The 15,237-nt window shown below is 42.7% G+C and overlaps 1 protein-coding gene across 4 annotated transcripts in view; it reads right to left on the minus strand.

Moving 5' to 3' along the window:
* ndrg3a (ndrg family member 3a) overlaps window positions 1–15,237 on the minus strand; it is a 59,224-nt gene that overhangs the window by 19,831 nt on the left and 24,156 nt on the right. For 3 of the 4 annotated variants that reach the window (XM_012858447.3, XM_012858433.3, XM_012858440.3), the window contains exons 2-3: window positions 15,021–15,106; window positions 9,898–9,930 (exon numbers count right to left, since the gene is read on the minus strand). In XM_012858447.3, the coding sequence (XP_012713901.2) occupies window positions 9,898–9,930; window positions 15,021–15,077 (90 nt within the window). In that variant the 5' untranslated portion in view covers window positions 15,078–15,106. Of the gene's footprint in view, window positions 1–102; window positions 521–9,897; window positions 9,931–15,020; window positions 15,107–15,237 lie in introns of those variants that run through there. The other variant, XM_012858454.3, reaches the window with a different exon arrangement.

Raw genomic sequence — 15,237 nt, forward strand, 5'->3', positions numbered from 1 at the left:
CAACGAGCTACTAACCGTTTGTCTGCTGACAAACTGCACAATAACGCCACTGATCTGCTCTCCCTCTGGAGACCAGTCAAGTCAGACACATCAGTCACTCACCGCATCATTTCCAGCATATGAAATCTGCTCCAGGTCCAGAACAGTTGACATGTTTTACCCGCGCAGGAGACGAGTGTGTTGTGCTATGTGCGAGCGTGAGCCGAGCAGCTCTTAGGATCTCCAAAAGGAGAAGGAGGAAGAGGAAGGAGGAGGAGGAGGAGGTTTTGCTTGGATGGGAGGGATGTAGGGTGAGGCTGCCAGAGCAGCAGCGGCGACAAGGGAGGAAAAGAGAAAGAGAGAACGGTGCGAGCGAGAAGCACAGCTTGAATGAAAACAGACGGGGAGGGGGGGTGTGGAGGAGGTGGGGTGGAGGAGATGCAGAAACAGCAAGAGAGACAACGGGGAAAAGTGGTGGGAAAACGAGCAGGAGAGGAGACAGCCGAGGAGGAGAGTGAGACTGCAGCTTGTGCTTGGTAGTCACAGTGCGTTCGTGCATTCAGCCAATGCTGCATCTAATTGGACTGCAGAGGGTCAGGTGGGTGGTGGGAGAGGGTGGGGCTTCGGGAAGCATCGGGAGGGGGGGGGGGGGGTTGACTGAGTGGAAGAGGGGTGACGGGGTGCAAGGGATGCAAAAGCTGTCCGGGGATATGAAAAAGCTGCTGACATCACGCTGCTCTGTGTTATTGATGAAGAGGAGAGGGGAGGCAGGGAGGAGGCTGACTTTGACGGCTCGCCCTGGGTTGTTTTCAGCATCAGCAAAATGGCCGCTCATGGCCAAAATGGGAATGACCTTAAGTTAGGGATAAGAAACATCTCGCTGTGAATGGATGTAACCAGAGCCCCAGAATGGGCTCTCTATTAATGGGAATAAAACGCTGTAGTAAAAGGGAGCTGCACAAACACAAACACTACACTGCGTATTAATGCCACATAAGGCTCGTCTCATGTTCCATTTGGACCAGAAAAAGAGGAAACACAAGAAGCTCCCCAATTTCACCTCCAGAATCTTAACCACACACGATCCGGATCTGTGTCCTGCAAACTTCCTGCTTAGTCATCTGATCCACGTAGTTTATGGATCTCCCTGGTGTCTGTGCACAGCAGCTAGCAGGGCAGGGAGTCACGCCTCCATCTCAGACAGCCTGCTCACTTCAGCCAATCAGACGCACGGCAGTAGGGGAGATTTTGAGAGCAAAAATGGGTTTTATTGGTCTGTAAATGCAGCAGCACGTTAGGTTGTGGACTGCAGTTTCTAAATACTCTCACAGCCCTGGCCCCTAGAGGGGGCTGTCCACACAGAGACTGAAAGCAGGAACATGTGTGGAGTAGTAAAACATTTGGCATTCCCTCAAAGGGGATGCACAAAGCCAGGGAGTATTACATGCATGTTGTCTTTGAAACAACATGCGTTTCTGCTGAATGGAGATAAAGCTGTCTACCTGCAGCAGTTTTAACCAGGATGACATGTTGTCATACTGCTTGAGCTTTTTATATGTTTTCCCATTAAAGACCACAAACTTCAATGTATTGCATTGACATTCTGCAGTTCCCGGCCCGCATGCAAAACGATACGTATGGTGGGGAAATATCTCCACATCACCCTGAACACACCATCCAGAACAGTGAAACATGGTGGGGACAGCATCATGCTGTGGGAAGGATGTTGTGTAGTGGGCACTATCATACACTGCAAAAACAGACTAAACTAAACTAAAAAATAAGTTAAAAATGTCTTGAAATTAGTGTATTTGTGCTTTTTTTTGAGTAGGTAAATAAGATAATCTGCCCATGGAATAAGACTTTTGCACTTAAATTAGGAAGAGCTCATCTCCATCAACATATTTTAAGTGCAGTATATCTAAAATTCTTATTTTAGAGGTAAAATTACTTTTTCCATTGGCAGATAATCTTATTTTCCTGCTCAAATCAAGAACAAATACACTAATTTGAAGAAACTTTTACTTATTTTTAGTTCTGTTTTTCCAGTGTACGGCTGAAAAGGGTTCTAGCTCCTTCTTTATGTCAATGTTTAACGGAGTAGCTTTCGTTATTTTTTTATGCTATGTGCATTACTGAGTAGGCTGTTGACCGATGCACCTGTACGCACCATAAATACACCTTTTCCTTTAATATTTCACAAGTCACAACCACACTACAAAAAGGGAAGTAAAAGTCAATTTTTTTCCTTGATTTAATCAGGTTAATAAGACTATTTGCCAATGGAGTGAGTATTTTTACCCCTACAATAAGATCATTAGACATCCTGCCCTTGAAATAAGATGATGGAGATTAACTGTTCCTATTTTAAGTCCAAAAATCTTATTCCATTGGCAAATAGTTTTATTTACCTGCTTAAATCAAAGAGAAATACATTCATTTCAAGAAAATTTGACTTACTTTTAGTTCCCCTTTTTTGCAGTGTATAAACACAGTCCTGGAAGGAAACTAGGGATGCACCGATGGTGAAACCAGCATCAGGTAACTACATGTTTTCATAAATGCCCTCCGATAGCACAGGACCCGATACCAGTATAATAGGGGCTTAATTTGTAGACTAACAGCCGGTATTAGTCTACGCACAAACACTTCTGCACAGTAAGAGGTGACAATACAGCACAAAATGCTTTTCATCGAAAATAAATAAAATAAAAAACACCATAATCTGAATGCAAGCCACATAAAACGATACATGAAAGCTAGACAAACCACCTTTCAGTGTCTACGAATTATCCATTGTTGATAATATGGGATTCCGACGTCTTCCTAGCGTGCTGGAGCCAAGGTATGAGAACCACATCACTGACACAACGTGGCCTAAACTACACGCCTTTCAAAGAGGCACATTCACCGCCATCCGCAAGACGTCTCCGTCCTTAGCTCGACAACTAATGTTCGGACGAGCAGCGATAGCCTGGTGTCGCTCATCAGGCTTTTAACTCCGCAGAGAGTTGTCCTTGCTCATTAAACAGTTTCCACGTCCGCACACCAGCCGAGCCATCGCAGATGTGCTGGATGACATGCTCAGTGTCACACACTGCAGATGAAAACCGAAACCGGCTAACCGCAGATAGGTTGCGTTTCCAAGAAAAACTGAAGTTTTACTTTCTAAAAATAGCTCACGACCTTACAGACTTCACAGATAACATCACGCTGCAAAGTCACAGTGTTATGTTTGTAAAGTTAAATGTTATTTTACATTTAGGTGAAAGCTGTTGCATGGATGTCTGCTAAAAAAAAAGATTCAGTAAATGTCAAAAGGTAAATAAGATTTTGTTATACTAAGAGTGGTTCTATGTTGGTAAAATACAATAAGAGGGTCATTCTATACATGAAAGTGTATTTTCTATTGCGCCTAATTAGAATTGTAGGGAGGGTAACGGCCTTTAGTACTCTAGAACTCGTATCGGCACTCAAGTAGTAAAATGTAAGTAAAAAAAATCTGGGACCAGTGCATCCCTGAAGGAAACCTGTTAGAAGCTGCAAAAGACTTGAGATTGAGGAGAAGCTTAACCTTCCAGCTGGACAGTAAGCCTGAATACACAAGCAGAGGTACAAAAGGGATGGTTAAGATCAAAGCATGTTGATCAGTTTTTGTTTTTTTTACATAATAATCCCAAGAAAAGGCATTGAAGTTTGAGGGTGTAAATGTCCATACCTCTTGAACATTTTCATGGTTTTCAGTCATTGCAGGGCATTGTATTGGGCGCATAAGCTTTTTAAAGCAGAGTTCTCAATACACCATTAGACAGGCTTATGCTGCCCTCTGCTGGGCACTTTGGGAGATTTATCAATCTTGAGTAGCCATAGGAGCAACGAAAAAAAAAAAATCAACAGCGCTGTTTACCATGCAAACTCTACAACAGCTCAAATGTAATATTTATTTCTGGATTAATTAAAGCCAGAGAGATTTTGAAAAAAAAAAAAAACAGGTCATAAAAAAGGCCTTGAGTAAACACCTCAGGGAAATGTAGCAGATCTATTTTTACAGCAAAGCATAACAGCACACTCAGCTGTTTTAGTCATTTTCCACCCATGAGGCGACTCTCTGCGTGCTGACGCTGCAGTGCTAATGGGCAGCCTGTGGGGGGAGCTGTAAGAGCAGGTGGACTGACTTCCAGCTGCTGGAGCTTCAGAGCGCAGGGTGATGGTGCAGCGGCGAGGTGCCACCCACCCTCAATGTATAGAGTAAAATTATGCTGTGTAAGGCACATGGATGTTTTCCTTTCTTATGGTATAACGTGTTCATTTAAACATCATAATTTAAACAAATCGACATAAAAAGCCAATAGCTTAGATCTTAATATGCATCCTTACTGAAAATCACATTCTGCTGCTGCAATTGAACCTGTACACGCTTTGATGCGTAAGTGTGCAGATGTACTTTGAGAAATGGTCCATCACATTACGGTTTTCATTAGTCTGAAGACAGCTACCGCTAAAGTTCATTAAAGTTATCACACCGTTACCCTGATATTGAAATTAAAATGCAACAGAATTTAAAAGAGTCCCTTGTGTAAAGGATTATATATGTGATTATTTTTTTTGTGACTGGTATGAATGTGGTAGTCTGGGCTTAAAACTGCTACCAAGGAATTAAGGTCAAACGCATTTAAGCCTGCCTTTATGCCAGCGAGAGAAATTGTGGCACAGATTTTCTGCGGCTTACTGCTGCATAACTTGAACTGAATATATTAATGAAAAAGACGTTTAACACTTAGTAAATGGCCAGCTGATACACTGTGCGGCTACGTGAACAGGACCTTATTGATAATAAAGCACAGAAGAATGAGTCCTGAAAAGAAGGCGTCCGTTCTACCTAAAGTACTTGTGCAGTCACCCTTACTGCAGCTGCTATTTTTAGCTCTGGTGGGATGATAGGATAAGGCGTGGCTTCCAAAGAAAAGAAAAAAGAGAGAGAGAGGATGCTTTAACCCCTTTACGGCCATGATGATCATTGAGCAGCAGCAGAGAGCCTTGTCTGCCAGCTGGAACACTCATGAGCAAATTCATAAAGCTGTTTGAAGGCGCTAAATGTCTGCAAACTTTTAATATCCTCCTAACGCCAAACCTAGGCATGCTTGGTGCCACTTGCCCTCATTTAAAAGAAGCATTTATATTTAAGTAAATAACAGAAAGAGAAAATAGTTATATACGTCATGCACAATACTTACATAAAATGATCTGATCTTTGCTGCCGGTGATTTTGCTACAGGAGGGGAAAAAGGTAAAGAAGCAACCTGCTGTGCTGATGGCTCTACCAAAAGAAAAGTATGCTGCAATCACAGAAAATGGAATGATGCAAACTTCAAAAACTCACGAACAAAACAAAAAGCAAATGCAACAGAAAAAGGCTTCAAAATCAACTTTATTCTCCAGGTTTGTGGGTACAAACAAGGAATCGGACTTCGGGTTTCAACGCTCGCATTGTGTCAAAAACAGGCAGACAAGCAGAACAGCAAAGTACAATCTATAACTTTAACAAAAATTTTACAGGAGAGGTAAGAACAGGGGAGCAGTATGTGCAATAGTTTTTTTATGCATACATGCATATCTGTAAGTATATATGTATTATAATATATGTATTTGTACATATATACACAAAGGGGTAAAACCCCTGCTGAGAAAATAATCTTTTTTCTTATTTTTCCCCTGCAGAATAGCTGGCTACCATGGCTGTAAAGTGTTCATCACAGACATAGAAACTGGCTCTGTGTTGGCTCATTTAAACCATTACTGCTCTGTAGTTGTGACCTGAAGTTAAAAGTCTGAACAAACCGTGACCAGGATGAGTTGGGTCGACCACTAAGTTAGCCGTTCTTTTGCTGGTCCTGGACCTGTACAGGTCATGAATGGATGGAAGGTCAGTCCTGATGATCCTTTCTGCAGCTCTAATTGTTCAGTTTGGACCCGTCTAGTTTTGTGGATGAACTGAACCACACAGAGACGGATGAGCAAAAGACAGAGTGGATGATGGCAGGGTAGAAGATGATCAGTAGATCCTGAGGAAGGCTGTGCTTCTTAAGTTGCCGCAGGAAGTCCAGTCTCTGCTGGGTCTTCTTTCGGATGGTGTCAATGTGTGAGGACCATCTTAGATCCCGAGAGAAAGTGGTTCCTAGGAACCGGAAGTGATCCACAGTAGAGGATAGTTGAGGATAGTGATGGGTGTCAGAGTGCGGGAGGGTTCTCCTGAAGTCCACCGTCATCTCCACTGTCTTTAGCGGCTTTAGCTTCAGGTGGTTCTGGGCACACCAGTGGACCAGCTGATCCACCTCCAGTCTATGCAGACTGATCAGCTTCCGAGATCAGCTCAATGACAGTGGTGCTGTCTGCAAACTTCAGGAGATTCACAGATGAGTCTGCAGATGTGCAGTCATTGGTGTTCAGAGAAAATAGGAGAGGACACATCCCTGGGGGGCACCAGTGCTGATAGTTCTAGGGTGGGAGAAGATGCTCCCCAGCCTCACCTGCTGCTGGCAGTCGACTGGTCCGACCGACCGAGAAGGGGTTTAAGAGTTGTTGTTAGAGGGTGTAGGAGGTCCATTGTGTGGGGGTGAGGTGTGAAAGTCTGACAATCTAACCTACAGAAGAAGAGGTTAAAATCCTCAGCATCCTCGTCAAAGCATGTGGAGGAGGAGACCTTTATGGAGAAACTAATTTTTGGGATGGGAGCTATTTAGCTGACAACTTAAGGAGCTTGTTGAGTGTTTATATTTTAAAACAGAACTGCACAAAGAGCATTTTGCATCATTGTCGCCATTAAGCAGTGCAAAAATAATCCCGGACTCCGTTTGGACCACTTCAGGTTGCCTCCACCATGACCGTCTGGCTCCACTATAAAATGACTGGTGGCGCTCTCTGCTGGAGACCGACCCTGCTACAACACCGAAAGAAGGTCCATGTAAGCGGACGTCATCAGTTAATCGGATGGAACAAACTTTAATTTAATTAACCATTAATGGACAATTAATTAAGTTAAATATTGGTTTGCATCCCTAGTCCAAACCACAGGCTTAGAGGTTTTCATCTTCTGCTTATAGGCTGGAATGAGGTGGAGCAGTGATTGGTTGAAGAGTTGAAGAAGGCCTGTAGAAGAGACGGCGCTGTATGTATCCTTTAGAACAGTGAAACAGAGGTCAGCTGTGTTTTCTTTCCTCTGGTTGGTCACCTTACATGCTCTCTGTATCTGGGTAGCTCTTTGGAGAGGTTTACGCTGTTAAAATCACCCAGAACAATCATGAAAGTCAGAGTGTTTTTTTTTTTTCCACCCGTCTGTTATCAGGTCAGCGAGCTCTCTTTCCGCCTCAGATGTGCAGGATGGGGGGATATAAGCTCCGACCAGAATAAACCCTTTTATTCACTGAGGGCGTTCTCGTTCAAACTCAATAAAAAGTCATTCTAGGTGAGGACAGCATGATTTCAGTAGCAGTGTAACATCTGAGAACCAGTCTGTTAATAGAAAGGCAAATCCCTCCTTTATTTTTGTCTGAGAGCTACGCATACGATCGCACGAAACTGCTGGAACCACGGCAATGCTGGGTCGCTGTCCAGAATGGGATCGGCCAGTTAGGTTTAGGTGAAGCAGGGTGCGGCAGATCAGCAAACGCCAGAGTTCTTTGTGCAGAGAAGGTGCAGTTCGTTTGCTTTATTCTCCCGTGAGTGGACATTTGTCAGATGTACCGATGGGAGCAGAGCGTTTACCTTGCCTATGTCTTCGGTGGATTCCATAAAGAGCTGCAACGCTACCGACCAGAATCTCAGAGAAACTCTCCAGTTCCATGAAGGACAGAGAGAATCTGCTCAGAGAAGAGTCACTGATGTTTGGGATTTGCTCGCTGCAAACGTGGAAGCAGGAAAAAAACTGAAAAATACACATAAACTGATCAAGTGAAGCACCGAGGCAGCCGTCCGTGACGGCATCATAGCAATGATCAAAAGAAAGAGCAGCAATTAAAAAAAAAAAAAAGTTGCCAAATTGTTCTATAAAAATATGCTGTATGTTTCATAAGGCACTCTTAAAATCATTATTTTAATAATCTTCTCAAAAATTAATGGTGAGCCTTATAATCTGGTGCGCCTTATATATAATTAAAGTTGTGCTTCCTGGCCGATTTTATGTGGTACAAAGAGCTCAAAAATCTGTTAAAATGTGTAAATATGACTTTGGTTAGCAACAAAGCCGCTCCACTCAGTGGATATTACTGCGCGTACTTGAGGCGTACTCAAGGTGGACTCCGCACATACAGTTACGTGCAGAGCTCAATTATTAAAACTTCTCTGAGGCAAGAAGTCTTTACATTGATCTATTTTATAGGTGACACAGGGCTTGATAAACTGAGCTGCTCCAAGCAGACGGTCATAAGGACGCGCAGCTTCACAGTCTCTCTCTGTTCTCACTGACAGGTGTGAGGTGGGACCCTGCTGGAAAAGAAACGGCTCTCGGTGCTCAGCTAGCTAATCACACATTTTACCATCCATTCTGCTGTCCTACTGGCAGAAAGTGTGGGAATCACACAGTACGCTGGACTATGAAGGGTAAAACATCCGTAGAGTCAGTACGGAGTCCACCAAGCTCACAGTATGCACACAGTACGCCTGAGTATGTGAGAGCCTTAAAGCAGCCTGGAGTACACACTAACAACGATAAACCTAGTAAGTTAATTTAATATAAAAGTTAAATTTATTTTGGCCTTATGTTAAAAACAGGGTAGTGTAGTCCAACTACTCTGTCCTCCCCAACAGAGACGGATAGCTCTCCCTTTCAGGAGAGAGCTGTGTAGATGACGAGGCGGAAGAATATTCAGTGCACCTTATAATCTGGTGCGCTTTATATGTGGTCAAAGACACACAAAGACACGTTAATTCACTGTACACCTTATAATGTAGTGCATCTTAGGGTCTGAAAAATACAGTAAGTATGCCAGGGCACTAGATGGAGTCAGCTAACGAGTAACAGGGTTTCCATTGTTTCTGGGTTTGCCACATGCTTGGTCATTTGTGGCGCATTCAGCCGTTTGCTGTGCATTTGCACCCGTCAGCCACCGTACAAAACTTCAACTTTTCAACGACACTATGTGAACTGCTGAAGTTTAACAATGTGTTGATTGATTTTGACTCTAATCATCAGACAAATGCATCCACCGCAGTCTGTGTTCCCCGTTTTTAATCCCTTCAAAAATCTACTGTATAATTCTACAGTGTCAACATCTAAGATTAATTTTATAGGATTATGACTTTATCCAGTGATACGACACGATTTCAACAAGAGGATTGAGACAGGATTGTCATGCAGTGAGAGTTTTCCATCAGACTCATGTTGAGGATTAGTGGATATGGGATTTTTTATGCGCAATTTAGCTCCAAGGTAATGTCTGGGTCCAACCTTAGAGGAGAACGCTATGCTAGATAAACATGATGTGTATTTCACATTTATTCCCAGTGCATTCCCACAAACAGAAAATTCACAATTACTCCACCACACACAATGATAACCTTATGGGTTTATGCCTCGGTCAATTGATCGCATCAAAACAGCATTTAACAGATATGAAATGTTACACTCAGGAGACCCACAGGAGCACATCTAAGGAGAAGCAACATTTCTTTTGCCAGTCAGTTTTCTCCTGTAGCTAAAACATAAATAAATAAATTGATTTATCCATAAAAAGACAAACAAACCATATTTCTCTGATGCTGGGCGCTGCTGAGGAGGCACGATGTTGAAACAGAGTAAACAAACTCGAAGGAGAGCAGGCGACTAAGAAAACAGCCTTAACACCCCCCCCCCCCCTCCCCTCCCAAAAGCATTCCTGCAGGCTGTCTGACCAAGCCATACGTAATGAAGAGAGCAGCACTCACCTGGCAGTCGAAATCTTGGAAGTTACGTGCGTTCTGCAAGAAAAGCAAAAAGAGGAAACTTGAAATGTGCAGTACTCCCAAATCTGGGGCATTTGTTGAGGTAAGCTGATTATTGTTCTCACTATGTTTGTGTAATACCCGCACAGCAGTTGCATAAACTGTAAGGCTTGAATCAGGACATAAGAAAAATCACCTGGTCTTCATCAGATTTCAAAAGAAGGTTATTTTAGAGAAGAAACAGTTGCTGACCAGCAACCTGCGAAGAGTTATGAAGTCATTTCTAATAGGGTTGTGACGACACTAAAATTTCAAACTCGATATCGCTACCCAGGAAAATATTCAATACCATTTTTGATACCATGGGGATAAAAAAAAAAATTACAAATAATTAAAAAAGGTACATTTTCAATCTCAGCATGGAACGTGCTTTCTCAACGGAATCACAGACGCTAGTTAAATAAGTGTGCAAATAAATGCAAAATAAATAACCCAAATATAACACGATTTAAAAATATTTTTAGATTGTTTGAGGTATTTTTTTTAATCCAGAAATTATCCATGAAGTTGTTTTGTGAAGGAAGAACATACTGTGGATTTAGCTGCATGAGACGTTGTTGGAACCAGGTTTTTCCACTGTATAAATAGGAACCTTCTTTGTTTGCCTCATATGCTAAAATATTTAGTATCGACACTTTTCAGGGTATCGATATTTTTGACAACCCTAATTTTTAGTTTCAACTGATCAGTGGTAGCAATAATTCACAAGTGGAAAAATATAGACGGTTGTTAATTTTTCCAGAGGTGACGTCGGAGCAAATTCTCCACAAGGTCAAACCGTAACAAGGGCAAGAACTTCATATCAGACCCAACAGGCCTCAGTTAGCATGTTAAATATTTAAGTACAATAAGAAAACGACTGCTTGTTTGGAAGAATATGGCAGCCCGGTTTAAAAGAACTTGCATCTGACTGAGTCACAAGATTGGGTGGAGGAGGCCAGATGATTTGGACTTGTTTTACAGCCAAAGGTTCTGGGCACCTTTCAGTCACTGAGGACCCTGTTTACTGAAGTATTTTAGAGTCAAAAAGTGAAGTCGTCTACCTGACAGCTGAAGCTTGGTATGAACTAGGTCCTGATTCATACCAACAAAGCTTTAATGAAGAGCTGCCCAAATGTCCACAATGAGGTGAGAGACTGAGGCTCCTTCCAGCTACTAATGCTAAAGGTGGTTCCACAAGCTACTAAATCATGGCATATACTTGTTTTTCAAAAAGAGCTGTAAATAATTACAGCACGAAATCTGCTGTGTATTTTTATACTGCGGGGTTTAGATTTAAATATTACAGATAACGATGAGGTTGTTATTGTGCAAAGATGGACTGAAAAAGGATGTACTTCTGTTTAGCATGATGGCGTACACTGGTTAACCTATTGGTAGCAATGCTGTAACACCCATCATTCAGTGTTAATGCAGACAGAACCAATGAACAGCTTCTGTTCAGGCAGCCTCTGTACTCTGACTGGTGAACTAAATGGTTAAAACTGGGACAGCGGCAGCTCAAATTTAAATCGACATGATGATGCAAACAGTGCAAAGATGGACTTCAAACAGGACGGGTGGATTTATTTAGGAGAGAGAAGGTCCCGGTAGGTGGGGAGTTAAAGCCTTGCAGATATAACGCTAAAAATATCTGCAGTAACGCTGCAGATATTTATTATACACAAATGAATATGACACAAAGAGCTAAAGGAAATAATATATTCTCCCTAACAGTATAAAGAATGTGAGAATGTTTCTGCTAGACGTCGCAAACAAAAGTAGAGCCTAACAATTGTTTTGTTCCTGTTGGTGATGTTTTCATCTCCTCTGCAGCTTCCTGCAGCCAGAGTTGCCGGGCAGAGAAGTGAGAGTGGGCAGCAGACAACAGGAGAAAACTGTACTGGGATTCACTACCGGCAGGGTGCACCGAGCTGCTCCTGTCATCCTCCCAAAAAACATTTCATATGCAGAAGAAAGTATAAATTGGTTTTGTTTAAAATGGACATATTTCAATGGCTGCTCACTGAATCTGACACTGTAAAGATTGATACCTAGATACTGATGTTATACAACATGGAAAAGGGTAAAAAGAGCAGATTACAAGAATACTTCTTCCTTTGTGTGTTGGTGCAGATTTCCAGGAAGACGGCATCAATAAAACAATCAACATAAAATGTGTTTAATGTCTATTTAGAGCCCATCCAGATTAGGGTCGTCACGATGCAGCAATTTAAAACACGACACCATTATCCTTATCGCCATCCGTGGGCTTTGCCTGGTAATCTGCCTCATCGGTAAACTACATCTAAACGACACTTTTGCCGTCGCCCTGTTGGCTGAAGAGGGAGGTAAGGTCCTCCTCTGGGTGGATTTGCTGTTACTAGAGTAGGGAACTTCCAGTGGACGCTCACCGCATTAAATCCCAGCCACGACTCTTCAGGTTACCATCTGCTGGTAGGGAGAACGGGCAGAGTTGCTGTTTCTGAAGCTCTGCGACAACTTGGCAGCTGATATTATGCACTATAGCTAGGTATATTATTATTGACCTATATTAATCTTAACTGTCAATCATCAACATTATTTTAAAGGTGCATAGCCACGTTATTTGACTTTTTATTCATTTATACGTCAGTAGCCTCAATCTGATTGCATACAACGTTTTTCTGAAAGATTATCACGTCCTGCAGCCGTATGAGTTGTTATTTTGCCGTTTTGGGCTTTGCTTTTGCTCAATTTTTTAGTAAATAAAGCATTTAGTGTTTATTTTTAATAACAGAGGAAGTACACTACGTATGCGCAGCAGGGTTTAAAACAAGGAAGCGGCTAACGTCTACTAGCATCTCCCAGCGAAACATTGCAGACTATTTCAAGATCCAGGGGGAAAAAAATAAAAAATACGACAAATATATGGTTCCAAGAAGGACAGGACTGGAATGTCACTAGGAATAAAGTATGAACGTAGGTGTTCACTGAAGTGGACGCTAAACCTGCCGAGGCTCAGATGTGACCGCAGAGTTGATTGATGTGAGTAAATGTTCTAATATGAGGCTCTTTATTAGCCGTAGATTGGTGTATTTAATTAATAATGGTTGGTCTTCAATCACGCCAAGCTGCCGCTTTACTGCGAGGCATTGCAGAGGGTCAGACTCGGTCCAGCATCATTTAATAGTTTTATGAATCAAGCAAACCAGCATTATGGTAGTTCTGCGATACTGCCAGTAGACGGCGCCACATCTGTTTATACCTGCTCATCGCGCCCGCTGCTGGGGCTATTTTTATCCTCAAAAAGGACCATGAAAACACTATTAGGATGTAGGCTTGCTGTGTATAACCTTATTCTATCATGATCAAACAGTTTTTGGTCTTTTTATAAGCATATAATGTGGCTATATACCTTTAACAAAACTAATCCCCATCAGCAGTGGCTGTTTTTGCTGTGAGCGATATGGCTTCCCACCCAGGGCGTCATTTGTTCAGGGGCACGACTCTACACCAGCTTATCCGTGCAGGGTCGGCGGTCACTGGGCAAGAGGCGCGGTTCACCCTGGACAGTTTGCAAATCAGTTGCATGTAAAACGTTTTATTTTATAGTTGTTGTTTTTTTTAGGCACTGCCTAGGTTATGCAGTGCTCACCTCAGCTGGTCAATGAAGTCACATCTGTATCTGATTTGGGATCCCATCCGATGCCAAACTACACCTAGACGATGCAATGTCAGCTCCAAAAATGGAAAATATGTAAGACCAGCAAACCTAAAATGAATAATCCTACGCTGAACACTGCTGAGATTAATGAAACCTTTATTCTACTTGTGCAATCACTGAAAAAGCCTCTATTCACTGATGTGAACACTGAACAGTGGTCTGTAGATCAGGGATAGATCTACATCACCTCGCCATCAACTCAAAGGTTTTTTTTAATCGTTATAGGGAGGCATTTATCGAGCGTTTGATTCCACTCAAATCTTGACCTGATGAACCAAGCAGGAACCAAATGTTGCCTATTAGTCCTGACAACGACTGTGGAGGCTTTCTTCTATCCATACTGCAAGCTTTTCAGCCCGTCGCCTCCATCTGGTAATGTCAATGTAACGCTCTTCCTTCACTTCAGTTTGTCTTGTTAAATCTGCACGACAGGATCTAGGAGCATTCACCAGTTTATCCTGATCGCTCGTTTCTCCTTCAAACTAAGTGACTCCATCTGTTTACTTTACTGATATGATGTCCAAGGACGGTACGTGGACAACGATGCAGTCGGTCACACTATAAAACCTTTAAGAAACAGAAACAAAACAGGGGAAAAAGAAAACAAGGAACCTTGTGCGTCACTGTTTCAACATGAGCTTTGTCTTAAACCTCTATGAACTCTTTGTGATGAATTGACCACTAGGTGGAGTGAGAGGTCAGTGACAATGTTATCCATTCAAATGACGTTTTTGATGCATCTCTTCTCCTGCCACACAGCATGACTAGGAGGAAATTTCTCCTCTTCGTTCTTCACACCCCACCGTAGAGGCGAGATCCCCTCAGATCGGATGTGTGACGGCTCACTCCTCCTCTCTGAGGTGAGATGAGCGATCTGCTGCGAGCTCTCCGAGAGAACAAAACACTTATTTTTAAATCCTAATCAGATAATCAGTGGCTGAGATGATACTTAAGGGGGAAAGGGAGCAGAAGCGAATGGGAGCAGCTTTGATCTGCCATTTGGGGCTTTTTTTTTTCTTTTTTCTCTTGCCTTCACACATTCTCCTGCTGGTTAGTCGACCTTTTGAAATGGAATAATAAGAATTTCCTCCAGCTCTTCCTTTGATCTCAGTCTCTTACAGTTTGGGTCCCGTTCTTCTCGGCCCTTGTAATTCCCTTCCCCGTCTGCTGGCTTTATACATTTTCCCCTTCATATATGAATAATTCCCTTTGATGAACGGAGCTGTGGCGTGTGCTGTTTATCAGCATACAGCTTCGTTTTGGAGGCGCTCTGCTGTGCGCCGCGACACGTGGAGCCCCGTCCCTGTGCCATCTCAGGTGCTCGTCTGTGTGCCGGCGACATTAGCAGCTTGTCTCTGTCTCCTGGTGACGCACCACTCACCTTACTGGTCAGCAGCGGCTTGATCTCAGTCAGCTGTACATCCTGCAGCTCATCCATCTTCCTGTTGCTGTAAACCGCTGTGCTCACTGGAAAAAAAAGAGAAAAACAAGAGGAGGAGACAATGAATCTTGGAAATCGAAAAATAAAACATTGTGGGCAGAGCAAGCATACCGCATGGTTCAACACTGTTTAGACCTGCTAGGCATTACATAACCAT

Source organism: Fundulus heteroclitus, chromosome 20, assembly GCF_011125445.2.
Source record: "Fundulus heteroclitus isolate FHET01 chromosome 20, MU-UCD_Fhet_4.1, whole genome shotgun sequence".
Classification (NCBI taxonomy): Eukaryota; Metazoa; Chordata; class Actinopteri; order Cyprinodontiformes; family Fundulidae; genus Fundulus; species Fundulus heteroclitus.